Raw genomic sequence first — 23,125 nt, forward strand, 5'->3', positions numbered from 1 at the left:
AAGGGGTTGTACAAGCCAGTGCATACTTAGTGCCCGTCCCAAGCCCAGTTAGACTGGGGAGGGTTGTATCAGGAAAGGCATCTGGTGTTTTTTTTTTTTTTAACCCTATGCCAAATCAAATATGCAGATCATGAATTAGGAAGGATGATCCACTACGGTGACCCCTAATGGGAGCAGCCACCGAAAGAAGAGAATTTTATAAAATAGGGTTTTGGCGGTAGACTTTACCACCAAACAAGTCTTTGCATTTGTTATCCTTGTAATGCAATTAAAAGTGTAGTTAACGTATCTCTAAAACTTCAAGCAGAAAGCATATACAGGGTATTTAAAAAATTTTTTTGATATCATTTCACAATCTTTGCCAATTCAATTGACCTCAAATTTGAACAGCATGTGTGGAAACAGGTCAAAATTTTATGTTTTTAGGTATAGAAATGCTGGAAAAGACGTTGCAGGTGTTCAAGTATGCTCGAACAAGACTGTGCAGTGTGCATTTATGAGAGAATTCTCTAAAAAAAAAATGCACCATTACCAGAAAAGACTGTTACCAAAGACATGCTGCAGCATGTTTAGCAGGAGCTGGACTACCAACCTGACGCATCTCAGGTGGCCCCCCTATTGGACAATTTGTGAAATTGTTCATGGACTCCACATACCTCTGAGTTTCTCATTCAAATTTTGAGGAATAAATCTTACATTGCTCAAGATTAAGCCTATTCACTATTATTTGCCTAGACTGTAGTTTCTGGGATATTTACATTTCAAATAATATAATTTTTTTTTAAACACCCTGTATTACACAGTACTACTATTTTGTTATGCCTGTTACTTTCATGAGGAACAGTCTAGCTCCTCCCATACTGTGTATATCAATTAATTAAGACACAGACAGCTGAGCCCATGGTTTTATTCCAGCATTTTAAAACAGAATACATTTACATATTGCAGTGTTAAGTCACAGATTTGGCCCTCAGAATTACTGACGGAAGCTCTTGAGAATGTTTTTTTCACAGGCCAACAGACTTGAAGTAACCCAAGGCTATGTATTAACACAGGATAGGATGTAAAGAAAAAGCAGAATCACACTACATTCTCATCAAGTGGAATCGCTCGTAAAGGAGTTATTTACAGGTCACAGCATAGTGTTGAACTTTTCATTGCTTTTATGCATTTGATCCATTTTATTAGCTGAACATGACTATTTCTATAGTTGTAACAGGTCTGTTGGAGCAAGAAAAACACTAAACAGAGGTAACGCAGTTGTTTTCATAGACAGGAGTTGGAGAACTGTACTGTCATGTGCCAAGGGGTTAAGTGTGCATGCCAATTTTATGTTTTACTGTAGTAAACTTTGCAGAAAGAAAAGACAATATTTACAGGTTATAACAGACATACAGCCAGGAAACAGATACTAACTAATGCTTTCTATGCATTTAAGACATTTCAACATGAACATTATACAAAAAATAAAGAAACCATAAGTGCGTTCAGAAAAAAAAAAGCTCAATTTATTTGTAGTTAAAACTTCTGCCTCGTCAACTCTTCACTATGGTCATGTATTTTCTAACCACACTTATGCGAGTGGAGACTCACTGATCTCCTACACTGAAAAGTTTTGTTTATTCATTGAGCTTTGACTTAAATCTTACTTGGCTAAACCAGAACTTACTGCTTCTTGTTAACTGTGCAGTGTCCATGAACTTTCCATAAGTTTAAGCTAACATTGATTCCTGAAAAATCGTTTTGCTTGGGGTCAACAAAAATAAGGTGGCAGGTTTTTTTTTTTGTCATGATGGTTTAAGCATCACTTGATTGAATACAATGATCAGATCTGTTGTGTAATGTATTAACTGATAAGTGGCATGGAGTGGTCTGCTTAAGACAGTGTATTTATCGAATGCATGTACAAGTGCTAATAGTGTACTATACCTAGTGTAAATTGTGATGTGTTAGTCTGTAACAGTATAAATGCAAGTGCATGGTTTTTTTTGGTGCTGTTGATAATTTCTGGGTGTAGCATACATGATTACCATAGTATATGAAGACTTATTGGCTTTCACTCAGGGTGTGTGTGCATCTAGCAGAGCTTTAACATGCGTGTATATCGGCTGGCACACTTTCTGATAAGCCTGTGCTGTAAGGTGGAGATAATCGTACATGTCCTGGTGGGAGATGGAGCCATCCGATTGGACAAATCCAGGATCCACGTCCAGAAAGGAGGTATAGGAGAGAGATGCCAACTCAGCCTGCACTAGGGTGTTTACTCGTGCATTACGCTCCCGCAGTGGGTTTGGACTCTTCCCTCTGGGCAAAACACCCTAATGAAGGCGGCAGCAGACAGAAAGAAATATATATTCATTCAGTTTTCAAATAACAAAATACCAGCTTAGTATATTACACACACACACACGATAGGAAATCAAAGTTTTATTTACTGAAAGCAGTACCAGTCAACAGTGTTACACGTTTTATCACTTAAATGAAATGTATGGCAAATGAAATAAACTCAGTTTTAAAGTGCTAGTCTAACGAAAATTACATCATAAAATCCTGGGTTTTCTGTGTGCAACATGCTCAAACAGGTTATAAAGTTCACTGATAAATTTTAAAAATTGGTTTGAAAAAAAATTTGTGTCCAAATTCTGTTCCAAAAATCACCAAAAGCTTGTCTGCCATTGATTTACAGGCCAGCGGCGCTACACGTCATGCGCGCCACTGCCTTCTTTTGTGTCCACACAGACTCTACTATTCTCCGCAATGGCGTGCGTTCTTGATATGATCTTATGGTGTCCCTTAACAGAGAGCTGATTTTAAGGTGAATTGAACCTGTTGGTAAAGTCCCTACAATAATCACGGAACTGGCGCAAACGAAAAGGCCATTGCAAGATTAATTTAAATCACTCTGTGATGAACTCCCCTGTGTATTTCTAAATCTTTTAATTTTGTTATTTTGGGATTGCAGATTGTAATACATACATTCATCAAACCAAAAGTAACATCTCTTCTGCATTGCATACATTTTCAGGATTCATGAACCTTATACAGTTTGGGAGAGATTAAGCGTGTGCATACGGATAACAGAGAGTTTGACGGGTAAGTCCAGGAGAGGTTAGATAAGAGGAAACTAAATAAAATTACAAATTTGAAAGATAAGAAGGGGTGCATATAAAGTTAAAGCTGCAGGAAAACAAGAACTTTCCATAATCATTCACTTGATACTGCCACAAAATCTGGTCGTATGGGCATTACATATATTTGACCCACTTACAGTGGTGCTTGAAAGTTTGTGAACCCTTTAGAATTTTCTATATTTCTGCATAAATATGACTTAAAACATCATCAGATTTTCACACAAGTCCTAAAAGTAGATAAAGAGAACCCAGTTAAACAAATGAGACAAAAATATTATACTTGGCCAATTATTTATTGGGGAAAATGATCCAATGTTGTGTATCTGTGAGTGGCAAAAGTATGTGAACCTCTAGGATTAGCAGTTAATTTGAAGGTGAAATTAAAGTCATGTGTTTTCAATCAATGGGATGACTGAGGAGTGAGTGGGCACCCCGTTTTATTTAAAGAACAGGGATCTATCAAAGTCTGATCTTCACAACACATGTCTGTGGAAGTGTATCATGGCACAAACAAAGGAGATTTCTGAGGACCTCAGGAAAAAAAAAAAGTGTTGATGCTCATCAGGCTGGAAAAGGTTACAAAAGCATCTCTAAAGAGTTTGGATTCCACCAATCCACAGTGTACAAATGGAGGAAATTCAAGACCACTGTTACCCTCCGCAGGAGTGGTTCGCCAACAAAGATCACTCCAAGAGCAACACGTGTAATAGCCGGTGAGGTCACAAAGGACCCCAGGGTAACTTCTAAGCAACTGAAGGCCTCTCTCACATTGGCTAATGTTAATGTTCATGAGTCCACCATCAGGAGAACAGTGAACAACAATGGTGTGCATGGCATGGTTGCAAGGAGAAAGCCACTGCTCTCCAAACATTGCTGCTCGTCTGCAGTTTGCTAAAGATCACATTGACAAGCCAGAAGGCTATTGGAAAAATGTTTTGTGGACGGATGAAACCAAAATAGAACCTTTTGGTTGAAATGAGAAGCGTTAAGTTTGGAGAAAGGAAAACACTGCATTCCAGCATAAGAACCTTATCCCATCTGTGAAACATGGTGGTGGTAGTATCATGGTTTGGGCCTGTTTTGCTTCATCTGAGCCAGGACGGCTTGCCATCATTGATGGAACAATGAACTCTGAATTATACCAGTGAATTCTAAAGGAAAATGTCAGGACATCTGTCCATGAACTGAATCTCTAGAGAAAGTGGGTCATGCAGCAAGACAATGACCCTAAGCACACAAGTCGTTCTACCAAAGAATGGTTAAAGAAGAATAAAGTTAATGTTTTGAAATGGCCAAGTCCTGACCTTAATCCAATCGAAATGTTGTGGAAGGGCCTGAAGCGAGCAGTTCATGTGAGGAAACCCACCAACATCCCAGAATTGAAGCTGTTCTGTACGGAGGAATGGGCTAAAATTCCTCCAAGCTGGTGTGCAGGACTGATCAACAGTTACCGGAAACGTTTAGTTGCAGTTATTGCTGCACAAAGGGGCTCACACCAGATACTGAAAGCAAAGGTTCACATACTTTTGCCACTCACATATGTAATATTGGATCATTTTCCTCAGTAAATAACTGACCAAGTATAATATTTTTGTCTCATTTATTTAACTGGCTTCTCTTTATCTACTTTTAGGACATGTGTGAAAATCTGATTATGTTTTAGGTCATATTTATGGAGAAGTATAGAAAATTCTAAAGGGTTCACAAACTTTCAAGCACCACTGTAGTCCATAACTTAAACACAGTTTTCTTGAGACGGAGAGAGAAAGTCATCCTTTCCATATTATAAATCTCATTTACTATATTTAGCCAGCCATTCTTGTATTGTAGGGGGTTCAGGAAGCAGCCAGCATCTCGTAAGCACCTTTTTGCAGGCACATATTAAAATACCAAACAAATATTCAGTGTAGCTTGCCTGGACGTCAACATGTCCGAAAAATAAAGTGAGAACCTGAAAGGGCAGGTCAGTATCAAACATCTTTCTTAATGCATTATGAAGCTCTGCCCAGAATGGTTTTATCACTGGGCAGTCCCAAAATATATGCCAATGGTCAGTGCACATTTCAAGAAGCTGTCTCCAACATTTAGCATCTCCTCCCACCACACATACTTTCTGCTTTGGTGTGATTGGAGGGGGGACCCAAAAAAAAAAAAAAACCCACAACCCGCCACACATGAATGAGGGTTGTTTTACAATCAGGGTACAAAGTTTTTGTCACAGGGGTCCAAAATTCAAATTGTTCAAACTGGTTCTTGTACCAGTTTTTAAGTGAAGGACAAGTTAAAGAACAGATTTCAGGTAATTTTTTGACATGTGTATGGTAGTTTTGTGTAATCTGCTATAAGATAAAGAAGATTAAGTGTAGCTTTAAGCAGGGCTGGGAGAAACAAATGAAGTGATTCTCGGAGAGGACTTTTTTTTTTTTGACAATTCAGAATCCGCTACTTCCATAGTGCTTTTAAATATAAGGCTGTAAGCTTTGTGTTAGTTGTCTCTAATATTTATGTCCCAATATCTTGACCACATTTTAGGATGAAAATCATCATTTTAGATATGTTATTTTATATTGAAAAATTAGCTGTCTCGGAGAGGACATTTTTTTTGACACAATTACATACTAATTTGATCAAAATAGTCTGAAAACTTACTGGCATTCAACATTAAAACTTAACTATGTTTCCAATGATACAGAACCAAATATTTGTTTTATGGTATAAAGAATGATTTAAGTGCATCCGTTTTGGAGTTACCTGTGGTCAAAAAAGCACTTTTTCTAAATGACGAGTAATTTTGCTAAATGACACGTATTGCCATACATTCACCAAAAATAACGTTATCACCAAATTTTTTTTTGCCTGGTAAATAGAGCTATCACAGGGCTACAATAAACAACCAAGTTTATTTAGTCAAGCCTTTTGATATTGAAGATGTGTTAAATGTGATTTTTAGCTTGCGTACCCTGATTGTAAAACAACCCATAAAACACTTCCATCCAAACTTCCTCCACATACGAGTTTATATATTTCCATTGGAGATCACACATGTTCAGTCAGACCTCGTTTGACATTGTAAGGTTACCCTCTCTCTCCTACTTTTCTTTGATGCATTCTGTTGTGCGAGTCTGTCAATAGGCCTTTGTAAATTTTAGAGATAGTGCCCTTATTTAGATTTTAGTAGGCGTCCAGGAGTACTTTCAATATAGGATCATTCATGTCCATTTTACGCCGAAAATTAAACGTTCAAAATAAGTCTGTATCTGGAGGTATCTTTTAAAAAAAACAAAAAGTCAGATTTTTCCAAGTTGATATTCCTTCCTCAGACTTTCATTCTCATCTCATTATCTCTAGCCGCTTTATCCTGTTCTACAGGGTCGCAGGCAAGCTGGAGCCTATCCCAGCTGACTATGGGCGAAAGGCAGGGTACACCCTGGACAAGTCGCCAGGTCATCACAGGGCTGACACATAGACACAGACAACCATTCACACTCTCATTCACACCTACGGTCAATTTAGAGTCACCAGTTAACCTAACCTGCATGTCTTTGGACTGTGGGGGAAACCGGAGCACCCAGAGGAAACCCAAGCAGACACGGGGAGAACATGTAAACTCCGCACAGAAAGGCCCTCGCCGGCCACGGGGCTCGAACCCGGACCTTCTTGCTGTGAGGCGACAGCGCTAACCACTACACCACCGTGCCGCCCCTCAGACTTTCAAAGTCCTTCAATTTTCCTTTAGTTGTAAGTGAATAAAACGTTATTCCTTTCGAAATCCAAGATTTAAATCTATGATCCATTTCGTTTGGTTTGAACGCAAGGTCATAAGCACACCACTGAATTATTTGTAAATTATTCTCTAATTTATATTCTTCCTTTAATGTATCCCAAATATTTAATTGGGCTTCGATCCATGGGTTTTGAATATTATTTTTGAATCTTCCCAAATTTTTATGAGCCAATATGGCATAGATTGGTGGGTCTGTCTGAATAGAGAGCTCTCTCTCCATCTTGCATGAAATGTCAAACTACATACTGTATATTGATCAGAGGTTTAACCTGAGCTGCCAAATAATATTCTTTAAAATAAAGTAATGCCATCCTCCTTTGGAAGTTGTAGTGTTTTAAATTTCATATGACAGGTTTCTTACCCTTCCATATGAATCTGGAGATGATTTTATTCAATTCTGAAAACCATTCTAAGGAAATTTCTACAGGAAGTGCTTGAAATAAAGAGCGATATCTTGGAAGTATGCTCATTTTTACACTGTCTATTCTGAGGCAAGAGAGTTCCACTTTTGTAGGGCTTCTTTAATTTTTGTTAAAAAAGTGTCGTAATTTATCTTTGTTATTGATGTGATTTCTTTTGGTATATACAGTTGTAGTCAGAAGTTTACATACAGTGACATGGTCATCTTGGATATGAATGTCATGGGAATATTTGCGCTTTCAGTAATTTCTTTGAACCGTTTCTTTTTCTGTGGCAGAATGTACAGCATGCATCTTTAACTTTAAAAAAACAACAACAAAAAACCACCCCCTAGAATTTGGTGCACAAGTTTTAATTTGCTTAGGGTTTTCTGAAATCAAGATGGGGTTAAAAATTTACATACAGCACACCTAGTATTTGGGTAAAATGTCTCTCTGCAAGACTCACCTTGACCAAACATTTTTGTTTACCATGAACAAACTTCTGGCAGAATTCTGGTTGGATATTTCATGACTCTTCATGGTAGACTTGGTAGAGTTAATTAATTTTTTTTCCTTGGCATGGACTTGACTTATAAGCACAGGCCATATATTTTCAATAGGGTTGAAGTCAGGATTTGTTTGAAGCTTAATGTTAGCCTGCTTTATCCTCCACAACCAGCTCTGATGCGTGTTTGGGTTTCATTGCCCTGTTGTAAACTCCCAAGTTGTGTTCAAGTTTCTGATGGCTTATGCTAAAGAATTCTGAGGTAGTCCTCCTTTTTCATTATTCCATCCACTTTGTGCAATGAACCAGTTCCACTGGCAGCAAAACAGCCCCAGAGCATGATGATCCTACCACCACCACCACCAGCTGGTACAGTGTCCCTCTGTACATGGTGGTCATTGTGGCCAAACAACTCAATCTTTGTCTCTAGTCAGGAGGCAGATTGTGAAAAGACACTTATTTTTCATTTTCGCTAAACATTCGGGGTAGAAGCAGGAAACAGCTTAAAATCTTCGTCTTGGGGCACTGATTAAGAATATTGCTGTTTCCACCTCGAAATTTTGCGATTGAGTTTTAACGGGGTTTTCTTACCAGGGACACACTCCTCCTGCATGGAAACGAGGCTGGAATTTAAAATACAGGAAAGACAAACAAATATGCTATAAAAATGCCAGGAATTGAGTTCATTTCTTTTTTGTGTACAACTAAGATATTATTTATCTTTTAAAAAAAAAGTTTTAGTCACATGACCGGAAATCTAAGTCACGTGACTAACAATCCAGCAGACTTTATAGCTAACTTGCGGGTCAAATGTTTAGATTTTTTTCAAGAGTGGAAAAAAAATATATATATTATTTTGTTGTATAGAATGAATAGAACAATCAATTTGTAAAAGCAAGAATGTCGCCGTCACAACCGGAGATGTGTGCCGGAGAAATCGGAAAAAAGATCGTCAAGGAGTTCGTACAAGAAAGGCTTATAAAGAAAATCAGTCAAGTTCCATGACAGCCTCCCGCAGAAGCAGCTCAAGACATTTGAAACTCTGTATTCCGTCCCCGTCTTGGTAGATAACAGCAAGACCGTTTCCATTAAAGCAGACAGGGATCTATTAAGACGTGTAGTAGTAGCTCTAGAATCTGGTCGTAACGATGTTGACACTTTGCAGCAAAAAGAGCTGTCGCCTGTTCCACTTTCCGTTGCAACCTTGGATGGGAGTCTTCGACAGGCATCTGGGAAGTCCGACTTGAGTGAGATACTGCAAAACGAGGTTTGTTGGAACCAGCCTCCCCCCAACAAAGAGAAAACGTGCACAATCATTGATGCAATGGCATCACTGATGCAATGATTGTGCAGTCCCTGGGAAACTCGTGTGAAGTCATTTGGAGATTGGGCAGACAAGTTTACTGGAGTTGTCACGTCTCACATTTCTGAAAGTTGCTCGAGAGTAGATGTGATATTCGATAGATACAATGTCAACTCAATCAAAGAAGGTGCAAGAAGTAAGCAAAAGGGAGCTAAAAGCAAGGGCATAAGAAGAAATATTGAGAACCGTGAGCAGAGAATTGGCAACTGGGAAAGGTTCATAGTCTTAGAAGAAAACAAGGCAAGTCTGGCAGATTTTCTGTCCAACGAGATCTCCCATAACTACACTGCACATCCTCAGCGGGAACTTGTTGTTAGCGGTGGATTCAAGGATATACTGAAGGTATGGTCATCAGATGATTCAAGAGAGGGCTTCCAAGGACTCTCCTCTAACCACGAAGAGGCGGATACAAGAATCCTACTCCATGCCCGGGATGCTACAGTTCTGGGATTCAGACAGGTCAACATTTTGTGCTGAGATACGGATGTCCTTGTTCTCTTACTAGCGCATAGAGATGACCTTTGTCAAGACGTCTGGATGTTTTTGGGAACCAGTCACAGAAAGCGCTACATACCCATTCACCAGATAACATTGCCAGAGGAGAAAAGAAAATCATTGTTAGCTTTTCATGCAATTACTGGTTGTGATACGACAAGCCAATTTTTAGGTATCGGTAAACAAATTGCATGGAAATCCTTCGACAGCTGTTGTCCAAAGCTGCTAGAGCGCCTTGGCGATGAAAGCCCCCCTGATGCTAGCGTGCTTGCCGATGCTGAGGCATTTGTCTGTCAGCTCTATAACAAAGGCAAGGAATGAGTTCAAATCAACAAGGAGAGCCTTGATATTTCACAAAACAAAACGAAGCCTTGATTCCCTTCCTCCAACACAAGATGCTTTGCATCTCCATATAAAGCAAGTCAATCACCAAGTCCTTATATGGAAAAGAGCTCTTCAACCTTGTCCTTCGGTCCCGAATCCAGACAGCAATGGATGGTTCCTTAACGAAGAAGAGATTCTACAGCCCAAGTTGATGAGTCAGGAAGAAATTTCCGCATCGTGTTTGGAGATAGCGTATTGTGGTTGCACATGTCAAGGCAGTTGCTGTGCAAATCGAAGATGCTCTTGTGTTCAATTGTCACTTCTTTGTTCGAAGGCATGCAAATGTGGAGATTTTTGCAGAAACACCCAGAATATCTCGTCCGAAGAGGAGCAAGATTAGTAACATTTGTTTGATAGCTAAATTAGTTTTAAGCAAGAAGTGAATTGAAAAAAAAAAAAGAGCGTACTCATGTTTTTGCCCTCATTTGGCAGTTTGTGCTGTTTGATAATGATGTCAGGTTATTGAGCCTCGTTTTCATATTTGAACCAATTCTGGTACCAATAGCATAGCAAGATGTCACCGTTGCGGTTTATCTGTATAATTGAGACCTTTCTTTTTAATAAATAATGTGTTTATTTAATCTATTGTGATTGACTATCCCATCACGTGACACAGACTTTTTAGGTCACGTGACCGCCATAAACAATTTCAAGAAGTGAATAAAGTGACTATTGCATGTTAATATTTTTATGCACTTATTTACTTGTTTTTTTCTACATTTTAAACAAAAATTCTGCTTTTTTGTGATATTTGAAGTTCAGCCTCGTTTCCATGCTGCAGGGGCGAGCGCCTGGCAAGAAAAGCCCGCTAAAACCCAAAATTGCAAAATTTCGAGATGGAAACAGCAATATTCTTAAATCAGTGCCCCAAGGAGAAGATTTTAAGCTATGTTTCCTGCTTCTACCCCGAATGTTTAGCAAAAAATTACTTTTTCATGATCGGCCTCCTGACTACTCATCTGACCATACAGCCATCCTCCAGAAAGCTTTTTCTTTGTCCGTGTGGTCAGCTTTAAGCTTTAGTTAAGCTTGAAGGTGTCGATTTTGAAGCAGGGGGCCCATTTCTTGGATAGCAGCTTCTCAGTCCATGGTGATACAAAAAAAAAAAAAAAACCCTCACTGAACTGTAGACAGTGATCTATCAGCTTCCAGTTCATGGCAGGACTGTGCCATGGTGGTTCCCAGGTTGTTCCTAACCACCCAAACCAGTTTCCTATCAGCTGAGGGTGACCGTTTGGGTTTTCTTGAAGCAAAGTGGCTTGGCAAAGTGACTACACCTCTCAATAACTTGCATACAATTGCAGTTGTTTAGAAATGGCTCCAAGAGACATTCCAGAGTTGTGTTCATCTGTAATCCTCTTTCTCAGATCTGCACTGAGCTCCTTGGACTTTCCCATTGTATGTTGGTCAATCCAATGAGTGCTGCAAACAAACCCTTTTTATGAAGGCACGGACTACAACTGGTAGCTTCTCTATCATGATCACTAACAGGAAGTTAAAGAGGCCATGGCAAGATTTAAAAAAAAAAAAAAAAAAAAAAAAAAAAAAGGACACTTTGGAAGTTTCAGCATCTCTGAATTAATAATCTAAGTGAGCGTATGTAAATTTCTGACCCTGTATGTATAATTTTGACCCTGTGTTGATTTCAGAAAACACAAAAATTAAAACTTGTGCACCAAATTCTAGTTGTTTCTTTGTATTAAAGATGCAAGCTGTACAATCTGCCACAGAAAAAGTTCAAAGAAATTACTGAAAGTAAAAAGGGAAAGTGGATACCCCGTCTCGTTCCACGCTGTAGTATGATGGTGTCTGAGAGATGACCATTTATTTTTATCCGAGCTGATGGTTTGTCATAAAGTGTGAGCATACCTTTAATGAAATTTTTGTGTATGCCAAATCTTTTAAGGGACTTGTATAGGAAAATCTGGCTTACTGAGTCAAAGGCTTTCTCTGCATCCAAGCTAATTATGAGGGCTTCAGGATTATTTTGTTGGATGTAATGCAGTATGTGCAGGGACCGCCTGGTGTTATCCTGAGCTTATCTTTACGAGACAACCCCTAGTCTGGTCATGATGTATAATCCGAGGGAGGATTTTCTCCAGCCTTTTGGCCAGGATGGCTGTATATAAATCAACGTTCAACACCGAAATGGGTCTATATACGCACATTCTAATTTATCCTTTCCCTCTTTAGGGAGAACAGAAATAACCACCTCCTTCCATGAAGGAGGCATTTTTAAATACACTAAAGTTGTATTGCAAACCTGAAGAAAACTTGGCATTAATTCCATTCGTAAGGCTTTATACTACTCTGATTTTGACCACTGAGACCTGGAGATCTGTTTGCTTTCAATCTGGAGATGGCGCTGTTAAGTTCTGCCTCAGTTATTGCTGCTGTTAATATTGGATTGTGTTCCTCTGAAGCTGCAGGTAGATTAAGAGAGTTGAGAAATTCACCAATCTGCTGTTCTCCTGCTAATTCAGGTTGTGTATATAACGATTTATAGCATTCTTTAAGAGTTTTTTTTGTATTTCTCTTAGACTGTATTGCATATTTTTAGAATCTGGATCTCTTCTTTTGTATATTGTGTTATCCACTACTTGTTTTTGTAGCTTTCTTGCCAGACATTTTGCTGATTTTGAGCCCGATTCCTAATATTTGTTTTGTAAATACCATTTTTTTTTCTCAATTTCTTGTGTATATAACATGCTTATTTCATTACTAATTAACTTTATTCTTATCAACAGGCTTGGGTTTGGTAGCAGTTTATGTTGTGTCTCAAGATCTTTTAATTCTTTATTAAGGTCCATTAGCTGTGATTGTCTTGCTCCTCGCCAAAATGAGCGCAGAAGAATGTAATTTTACCTCTAACTACTGCCTTCAGGGCATCCCATACTATACTCCGGTCTACTTCCCCTGTATCATTTTCTTCCAAAAACACTTTAATTTCTTTTCTTATTTGGGATGTAAATTTTGGGTTGTTTAAAATACTGGTGTTTAGTCTCCACTGTGATCTTCCTGAATTATCAAGAATATATCCTCCTGGGAACCAAGAAAAAAAAAAAAAAAAAAAAGGTGTCTCAATTTCTCTTTTGTTGTGATTTCCTTACTAGGAATTTCCCAGCAACCCTCCTAGTCACATGATACATCATTGAAAAGTCCAGGATGTACTCTTTACAATACACCAGGATTCAAGTGAACAGCTTGAAAGAGTAAGAGGGTGTGCATGTAAAACAAATGTCAACTACAGAGGACACAAGTCTATGGGTTGGTTCTCAGGAGGTTACAAACAGTGCAAGCCAGAGAAGCATCATCAGAAATATCAATACACCCAATATCACGCCTACGTTTTCTATGGCAGTCTTTCTGTAACCAAAAAAAAAAAAAAAATCTATTCTTGAATGTGTGTCATGGAGACATGAGTAAAAAGTGTAATCACGATCTGTAGGGTAAAAATCTCTTCATAGATCTAATATGCCCAGCTCTGACATTGATTTTCTCATGTAGTGATGTAGCAACTTGATTTGTGGACAAATCTATTGTAGGGTCAAGACAGATATTCCAATCTCTACCACATATAACAATTCCTGTGGTTTGTACCATTAAGCCAAACATCTTTTTTCTGTAAAAAACAAAATGACTACCCAATGTTTATGTACCCCCGGAAATGTTATTATGACTCCATCTACAGTGCCTTGCAAAAGTATTCATACCCCTTGAACTTTTTCACATTTTTCCACCTTACAACCACAAACTTAAGTTTTTTTTATTGAGATTATGTGACAGACCAACACAGAGTAGCACATAATTGTGAAGTGAAACGAAACTGATAAATGATCTTCAAAATTTTAAACAAATAAAAATCTGAAAAAAAAAGGTAGTATGCATTAGTATTTAGCCCCCTGTCCTCTGATACCTCTAAATACAATCCAGTGCAATCAATTGCCTTCAGAAGTCATCTAATTAGTTAGAGTCCTACTGTGTGTAATTTACTCTCAGCATAAATACACTTGTTCTGTGAAGGCCTCAGTGGTTTGTTAGAGAACACTGAAGAACAAACAGCATCATGAAGACCAAAGAACTCATCAGACAGGTCAGGGATAAAGTTCTGGAGAGGTTTAAAGCAGGGTTAGATTATTAAAAAAAAAAAAATCCCAAGCTCTGAACATCTCAAGAAGCACTGTTCAATCCATCATTCAAAAATGGAAAAAGTATGGCACAACTGCAAACCTACCAAGACATGACCGTCCAAACTGACAGAGCGAGCAAGGAGAGCACTGGTCAGAGAGGCAGCCAAGAGGCCCATGATCACTCTGGAGGAGTTGCAGAAATCCACAGCTCAGGTGGGAGAATCTATGCACAAGACAACTATAAGTCATACACTCCACAAATCTGGCCTTTTTGGAAGAGTGGCAAGAAGAAAGCCATTGTTGAAAGACAGGCATAAGAAGCCATGTAGGGGACACAGCAAACATGTGGAAGAAGGTGCTTTGGTCAGATGAGACCAAAGTTGAACTTTCTGGCCTAAATGCAAAGCGCTATGTGTGGCGGAAAACTAACACCGCATCACCCTGCACACACCATCCCCACTGTGAAACATGGTGGTTGCAGCATCATGCTATGGGGATGCTTTTCTTCAGCAGGGACAGGGAAGCTGGTCAGAGTTGATGGGAAGATGGATGGAGCTAAATACAGGGCAATCCTGGAAGAAAACCTGTTGGAGGCTGCAAAAGACTTGAGACTGGGAAGGAGGAGATTCACCTTCCAGCAAGACAATGACCCTAAACATACAGCCAGAGCTACAATGGAATGTTTTAGATCAAAGAATATTCATGTATTAGAATGGCCCAGTTAAGGTCCAGACCTAAATCCCATTGAGCATCTGTGGCAAGACTTGAAAATTGCTGTTCACAGACGCTCTCCATCCAATCTGGCTGAGCTTGAGCTATTTTGCAAAGAAGAATGGGCAAACATTTCAGTGTCTAGATGTGCAAAGCTGGTAGAGATGTACCACAAAAGACTTGCAGTTGTAATTGCAGCAAAAGGTGGCTCTACAAAAGTATTGACACAGGTGGGCTGAATACTAATGCACATCACATTTTTCAGATTATTTGTTTAAAATTGTGAAGACCATTTATCATTCATTTCACTTCACAATTATGTGCTACTCTGTGTTGGTCTATCACATAAAATCTCAAAAAAAAAAAAAAAAAAAACCCTCAAGTTCATGGTTGTAAGGCGGAAAAATGTGAAAAAGTTCAAGGGGTATGAATACTTTTGCAAGGCACTGTACTTTGCCTGAGACGATTATATACACCTCCCATCCTTATCTATTACTTCTGAAAGATGTTCAAATGGCATTTTCTTTGCTATTAAAATTGAAACACCTCTCCTACGGCCTGATTTATAGGATGAATAGTAAACCCTTGAATATCCCATTCTCGCTCATTTTTCAAGTTCTAATGACACGAGATGTGTCTCTTGTAGGAACACCACCTGAGCATTCTCCTTTTTCATTGGAGAGCATTTTGCTTCTCGACTGGATTTGTAATCCCCGTCACATTAAGTGAAACAATTTTAACATCCTGCTTGTTCATAGATTTTTAAATATATAATCCAAAACATAACCTCCCTCTTTCTCACTACTTTTAACCATACCGAATCAGTGCACTAAACAAATCTCTCCCAGTGAACAAACATAGAACAAAATGTCATCAGAATGGTGTAGAACAGTTATTTCCAAGGTAGAGGCTCGTTTCTGAAGAGCCTTCTAGGATCTGATGGACATAAAATCCTCAGGAGGGCGAGTCCCACGTCGCATCGTTGGTGGGGCACTCAAATTTTGCTACGTCAGTGTCCAAAGTTTCTGCAGATTAAACCGTGGATGTCATGCTGATTAACGAGTCCTGACTCATTCAGTTGAGCAAAAGGTAGGAGTCCTACAGATCAGTCCAAAGATGTCCTGGCAGTCTTGACATGCAATTTAGACGAAGTGTATCCCCCAGTAATCATGCAATGTTTATCCGCCATTGTGATTCAATTAAGTCATAAACCTTTAAATCACCTGCTGGTATTAAACAGCATCTAAATACTTGAAGTTTTTCCTTGTATTGCAAACGGTGATTTGTACCCGACAGTGAGCTGCTGTCCGCCACACCCAGTTCCTTATTTCCACCCCAGTCGCGTCGCATCTCTGCCACTTGCCAAGTCGACAGGAGTTGCATCTTCTCTTGGTCCGGGGCAGTAGGGGTGCTGACCACTTTCACTGGGAATCCTCACGAAGCCATGTCCCTTGTTGCCTCCGCCGCTTCCTGGTATAGCTGGGCGCCATCTTCATAGAATACCTGCATCTTTGCAGGATACGGAGTCTGAAACTTTATTCGCTTTTCTTTTAGCACTTTCTTGGCTTTGGCATATTCACAGCGTTTCCTCAGCACCTCTGAGGGGAAGTCATGGTCAATATGTAGAAACAAGTATCATTACAAAACACTTTTTTCTGTCATGCTCTCCGGAGAACCTCTTCTTTCATCCGGTAGCTCCCAGATGAGATGAGACCGGGGTCGAGCCTGATTGTTGCTGGGCTTTGGCTGCAGAGCTTGATGGGCTCGTTCAATTCCGAGGTCCTGATCACGGGGAAGGTTGAGCACGCCTTTCAATAAGTTGTCAAGAAGACCCACCATAGTTGCTGCCCTCTTTATTCTTCAGTATCCCATAGAGCCTTACGTTGCATCTCCGCACTCAACCCTCCTGGTCAATTAGCTTAGTGGTGTGCTAGCTTCCTAATTAACATTTATGCTGCCTGAAGTACCATCTCTTTCTTTGATTCTCTCCTCCGATTCATCTAGTCTGTCATTTACTCTCTTTTTAAAAAAAAAAAAGTTAATGTCTGATAGCTATGCCCGGTTGTCTCTTCTGAACTCCCATATTTCGTTGAGAATACTTTGCAGGCTAGCTTCAGAGCCATCATCACTATGTGGACCCAGTCCGAGGGGATGTTGGCTTCGGTTATGCCCAGGTCAGACAGCAGGCTGCAGCTAACTTTCAACTACTTGCGTCTACCGGTGATAAAATCACAGGTAGACTCAAGACTGGTCTTGCATCGACGCATGATGACGCAGATAATGACAATGTTGCAGAGGGTCTTTAGTAGAAGCAGGTTGACGCAAGTGGATTACAATCTGTTCGCACTTCAGCTGTGATTCGCTTCCAATCAGTGCAAATAGCAGGTTGACGCAGAGGCAGGCAGTCGTGCAACGCTTGAGCAACCAATCGCAGGTTGAAGCAGTTTGGAGTTTGTGGAGAAGAGAGGGAGGCAAAAATACACGTTCACACAAACTCTGGGACTTCCACAATACTCAGTTTATTAACTTACTACAGCAAAATTATCAGAGTTAATTTCCTAGTATTAAGCAAAAAAGTGTTAAAATACAGAGTTGAAATGACACTAAAAAAATTTACAACTTTAGGAAGTATTAATTTAAACACTGCAGAGATTGGGACAAAAACACCAGCATAGTGTTAAAATTGACTCACTCAGAATTAACACTATAAAATTTGCTGTGTACACTTCAACCTTACCATGCCCGGAGGAATGGCTCCATCTTATTATACATGAACAAAATAGACATCACACATTCCCTAAATGTTACTCTTGAGCTGAGGAGCGAAAAGAAAAGGAGCTCATTAACACACACCCATTTCCAGCAACGTGCACGGCTCAACTAACAGAAAAACACAAGCGTGAGCAGATGACGCCGCCTCTCTAGCTAACACAGCATGTCTAAAAGGCACATCTCACAAGTTCGACTGTTACAATGTCTGACCACAATGCAGGATTTGGCACAAAATGCCCACGTCCACTCGCCACCTGCCCGATCGCAGGCCGCAGCATGCATCTTTCTGCTGTCTGGCCTGGGCATTATCCTGTCTTATTTCGGACTTGCTTTCCATCCTATTTGTAGTTGCCCTGTGTTTCTGAATCTTGTCATTGCCTTTTTGTCCACAGAAACACATGCGACATTATATTGCACCTCATATCATCTCTAGCCGCTTCATCCTGTTCTACAGGGTCGCAGGCAAGCTGGAGCCTATCCCAGCTGACTACGGGCGAGAGGCGGGGTACACCCTGGACAAGTCGCCAGGTCATCACAGGGCTGACACAGACACAGACAACCATTCACACTCACATTCACACCTACGGTCAATTTAGAGTCACCAGTTAACCTAACCTGCATGTCTTTGGACTGTGGGGGAAACCGGAGCACCCGGAGGAAACCCACGCGGACACGGGGAGAACATGCGAACTCCACACAGAAAGGCCCTCGCCGGCCACGGGGCTCGAACCCGGACCTTCTTGCTGTGAGGCGACAGCGCTAACCACTACACCACCGTGCCGCCCCTATATTGCACCTAAAAACATTATTTCATTATCAAATGAATGGACACGCCATCCTGTTATATCTCTCTCAACTAACTCATTGGGTTTTTTTCCTGTAATTATAGGCTTTGAAAGATTCTTTCACAATATGAGCAAAATGTACACTGTTCAATTAAATACTGTATCTTCAGGTACTAGTAACACATCATATCCATCTTCCATCAAACACTGCCTGTAAAAAAAAAAATCTAAACAACCATTCTCGCCTCCTTTCGGTATTTCATCTGAGTGTGCTGAAGTCAAAACAGCCGAGGCATCTGTGTCTACTGTTGTACAAACAGCAGCTCCTCCTTCAAATACTGCATCAACCACAAACAAACAGCCTTTCCACCCTCTCCTTCAACTACAGCATCGAAATTTTAGTAAAACAAACAAACAAACAAACAAACAAACAAACAAAAAAAAAAAAAAAAAACCACACACCCCTCTACTTAACGTTGTAGCATAAAATAGAAAGGGTCTACATGGCACTTAATGGTACTGTTAGAACCAGAAAAGGTTGGTAGTTTTATGAGCAACTTAGTTTTGTAGGTGAATCCTAACAAATTCCTGGCTGTTGCACGCAATGCATATAGCACAACGCGCCACCCGCTCCTGCTGACTCGAGCACTAAAAGTGAAAGTGCCTAATTACTGCCATTATTTAGCCTTGTATAAAACTTCAGAACTGCCATCAGTGAAAAGGATAAAAGACTAAGGACAACTAATAAATTCAAGCAACAGGCTAAACCCAAGCTTGACGCTTCCTGTGCAGCAGTGAGATCTTTGGGATGGCGTTCAGGGTTTCCCATACATAGACCATTGTGTGGCGCCACACAATCAGACTCGCGATTTTGAAAAAAAAAAAATTCCGTTGCGTATCGTTCCGTTCATTCACATCCAGACCCTCCAGGATTTCGTGATGTTGCGATTTGCAACTTCAACGCAAATTCGACCAATCCCCGCGAATTCAGGGCAGTGTTGCAATTATATTCAATCAACGCAACTTTCCCCCAAATTTGACCAATCGTTGGCGTCGTCTTGAGGTGACGTCGACAAGCTACCTTCCGCCTTAGCAGCATGTGCGAGCAATGTTGCCAGATTGGGCGGTTTTAAGTGCATTTTGGCAGGTTTTGAACATATTTTGGGCTGGGAAAAGTCAGCAGTATCTGGCAACACTGTGTGCGAGTCAGTGTTTATGTAGGCTTAAATTCCCGGACTGCAAGTAGGCCATCCGTCCCCATCTCTCTCCCGCTCATTTCCTGTCTCTACACTGTCCTATCCAATTAAAAGGTGAAAAAAAGCCCCCCAAAAATAAAAATAACGCAGCCTTCCCGATTCGCCTTCCGACCCCTTATTTTAAAAGGTAGCCTACGTCGTGCTCATGATAAGCTTTATCATAGCCTTCTTGGCTTACAGGAAACGGACATCCCCGAGTCAGGCTATAAACCAATTTTGATGCATACAGTAGCAGCTTGACGCGAGGAACCGGCCTTATTGCATTATCCCGCTCCAGCATTCATGCAAGTTATTAATAATGGCTTGACATTCACAATAAATAAGGATTTCCCACTAGCCTAAATAAAAATGTTATACTCGCGGGGATGCCTAGTTGATGCTATCTGAAGCATAAAATCTGAATATTTTAAGAAACAATGCGGTAGTTAAGATAGGTTACTGTAGGATGCCCATAGGCTAATAATAACTTCGTATTTGAGTATTATAATTTCATTGACTTTCAATGTTTGCTGCTTTTCTCAGCTATGAATAAGGTAAGGAAATTCAGTATTCCTTTGTATATTTTTTGATGTAATGGAAATTTTTAGTGCTTTGATAAAAAAAAAAAAAAATGTACTTTTTTATCCATAGATTAAAACAGACCTCCAGGAATAGGCTCCAAGGGGAACACCTGGCAGCCTGCTTACAAATCTCCATAAATGGTCCCGAACCCAATGACTTCCCTTACGATAAGGCACTTGAGTTTTTTTTTTTTTTTCAGGAAGCCACGCAGAATTAAATGTTCCGATAGGGCATGCAGGCTTTGCACCAATTAGGGTAATGCGTTTTCATTATTGTTAGTTGCCTTGGTGTTACTTTAAGTGGTTTCTTACAACCCCGATTCCAAAAAAGTTGGGACAAAGTACAAATTGTAAATAAAAACGGAATGCAATAATTTACAAATCTCAAAAACTGATATTGTATTCACAATAGAACATAGACAACATATCAAATGTCAAAAGTGAGACATTTTGAAATTTCCTGCCAAATACTGGCTCATTTGAAATTTCATGACAGTAACATCTCAAAAAAGTTGGGACGGGGCAATAAGAGGCTGGAAAAGTTAAAGGTACAAAAAAGGAACAGCTAGAGGACCAAATTGCAACTCATTAGGTCAATTGGCAATAGGTCATTAACATGACTGGGTATAAAAAGAGCATCTTGGAGTGGCAGCGGCTCTCAGAAGTAAAGATGGGAAGAGGATCACCAATCCCCCTAATTCTGCGCCGACAAATAGTGGAGCAATATCAGAAAGGAGTTCGACAGTGTAAAATTGCAGAGTTTGAACATATCATCTACAGTGCATAATATCATCAAAAGATTCAGAGAATCTGGAAGAATCTCTGTGCGTAAGGGTCAAGGCCGGAAAACCATACTGGGTGCCCGTGATCTTCGGGCCCTTAGATGGCACTGCATCACATACAGGCATGCTTCTGTATTGGAAATCACAAAACGGGCTCAGGAATATTTCCAGAGAACATTATCTGTGAACACAATTCACTGTGCCATCCACCGTTGCCAGCTAAAACTCTATAGTTCAAAGAAGAAGCCGTATCTAAACATGATCCAGAAGCACAGACGTCTTCTCTGGGCAAAGGCTCATTTAAAATGGACTGTGGCAAAGTGGAAAACTGTTCTGTGGTCAGACGAATCAAAATTTGAAGTTCTTTATGGAAATCAGTAGCCTAGTAAACTAGACCCACCCGCCTAGCGGCCAAAAATATTTTTGCCTACGAGTGGGTCTAGCCTCGCACCATATCAACAAAACACCCCGGGCATCAAATCGTGCCCGCCAATCACAACGCAAGGTTTTTGTTTGGATTCTTTGGGCGGGCTTTTGCAGGAGTGACGACAAGGCTGCGCAACGCTGGAGAAAGCGCAACAGGAAAGATGGCTACGGCTAGTGAACAGCGCTAGTTTGACTCCGCTTTGGAATCAGTTTTAGAAGAATTAGACTTGGAGTTTTCGTTGAAACATGAGCAGGAAGAGGCTCTCCGCTCATTCCTTTTCAAGAAGGACGTTTTCGCTGTTTTGCCGACCGGCTATGGCAAAAGTCTGATCTACCAGCTGGCTCCGCTGGTAACCAAAAGGATGGGGCTAGTTTGTGCAGTACGAAGAATTAATAAACAGCTTTGAAACATTACTTTTTGATTGTTTCTTATTTTCCCGTTATTTTAAATTTAAGGGAAATTATTTCACCAAACACCACTAAATAAAAACTCTCAAAAAAAGTTTAAGCAAACCCTTGAAAAACACTTGGGGGGGAAAAAAAAAAAAAAAAGTGTATGTTAAGTATGTGGTACAGACTCCAAACTTGTGGTCATTATCTCCAAACTTCTTAATATCTAGAACCTGTTAATACGCATTTTGAAAAATGATTTATTTCAAGGCCTCCCCCACTGCTTTCTGTTGCTCTGACTACGTCACAGTCACTGTTGCGCTGATTGGTCAGAGCGTTGGCCTATATGCACAGAGACAGTTTGAAAGACAGCGGGTTGTTCCTCCCACACCCTTCGGAAATGTCTACGAGCGAGGCCAGACTAAATATTCACATTTAGTCTGGCTTGCCAGGCTAGGAAATCAGGGACGCCGTGTCATTCGGACTAAAGAGGAGAAGGGCAACCCAAGTTATCAGCGCTCAGTTCAGAAGCCTGCATCTCTGATGGTATGGGGTTGCATTAGTGCGTGTGGCATGGGCAGCTTACACATCTGGAAAGACAGCATCGATGCTGAAAGGTATCGAAAAAAAAAATCACCTAATTTTTCTCTTTAAATGAAACATTTTCTCAGTTTAAACATTTGATATGTCATCTATGTTCTATTCTGAATAAAATATGGAATTTTGAAACTTCCACATCATTGCATTCCGTTTTATTTACAATTTGTACTTTGTCCCAACTTTTTTGGAATCGGGGTTGTACATCTAATTATATTTTATTATTATTTTGTTGTTACATTATACTATTTATTTCATTTTAGTATTGGTTGAGGTAAGTGTTGAGGTCAATATTTAAAATAAAAACCTCCAGCTTGTTTTTTTGCCATTTATTCCTTGAATGTCAACTAAAGAATGATTGAAAGATTGCCACCAAAAAGGCAAAAAACTAAGGTAAAAACTAAACTTTAACTTCAATTTTGGTGAGTAATTTTCATAAATTTAAAAGACAGGTTTTCCACCAACATCAAGCCCAGCAAACTAATGGCCTGCCCTGTAATGTAAAGTTGGGTCGAGGAATGAAACCAGGCAGGGTTCTGGTAAAAATTGTTTTAGCTGTCTTCTCTTAAAGAACTTAAAATAATTTAGATTGAACTGAATAATCTTAAATGCTTCTTGTAGCTTTAAAATAGTCCCAGCAGGTGACTCTGAAG

General features: G+C 39.9%; 1 protein-coding gene across 1 annotated transcript in view; it reads right to left on the minus strand.

Moving 5' to 3' along the window:
* Nucleotides 1-891: 891 nt before the first annotated feature.
* The window catches only part of pafah1b3 (platelet-activating factor acetylhydrolase, isoform Ib, gamma subunit), a 43,479-nt gene continuing 21,245 nt past the window's right edge, over nt 892-23,125 (minus strand). Inside the window, exon 6 of the mRNA XM_060921597.1 lies at nt 892-2,318. Within this exon, the coding sequence (XP_060777580.1) occupies nt 2,061-2,318 (258 nt within the window). The 3' untranslated portion in view covers nt 892-2,060. The remainder of the gene's footprint in view (nt 2,319-23,125) is intronic.

This window comes from Neoarius graeffei, chromosome 5 (assembly GCF_027579695.1).
Source record: "Neoarius graeffei isolate fNeoGra1 chromosome 5, fNeoGra1.pri, whole genome shotgun sequence".
NCBI classification, from domain to species: domain Eukaryota; kingdom Metazoa; phylum Chordata; class Actinopteri; order Siluriformes; family Ariidae; genus Neoarius; species Neoarius graeffei.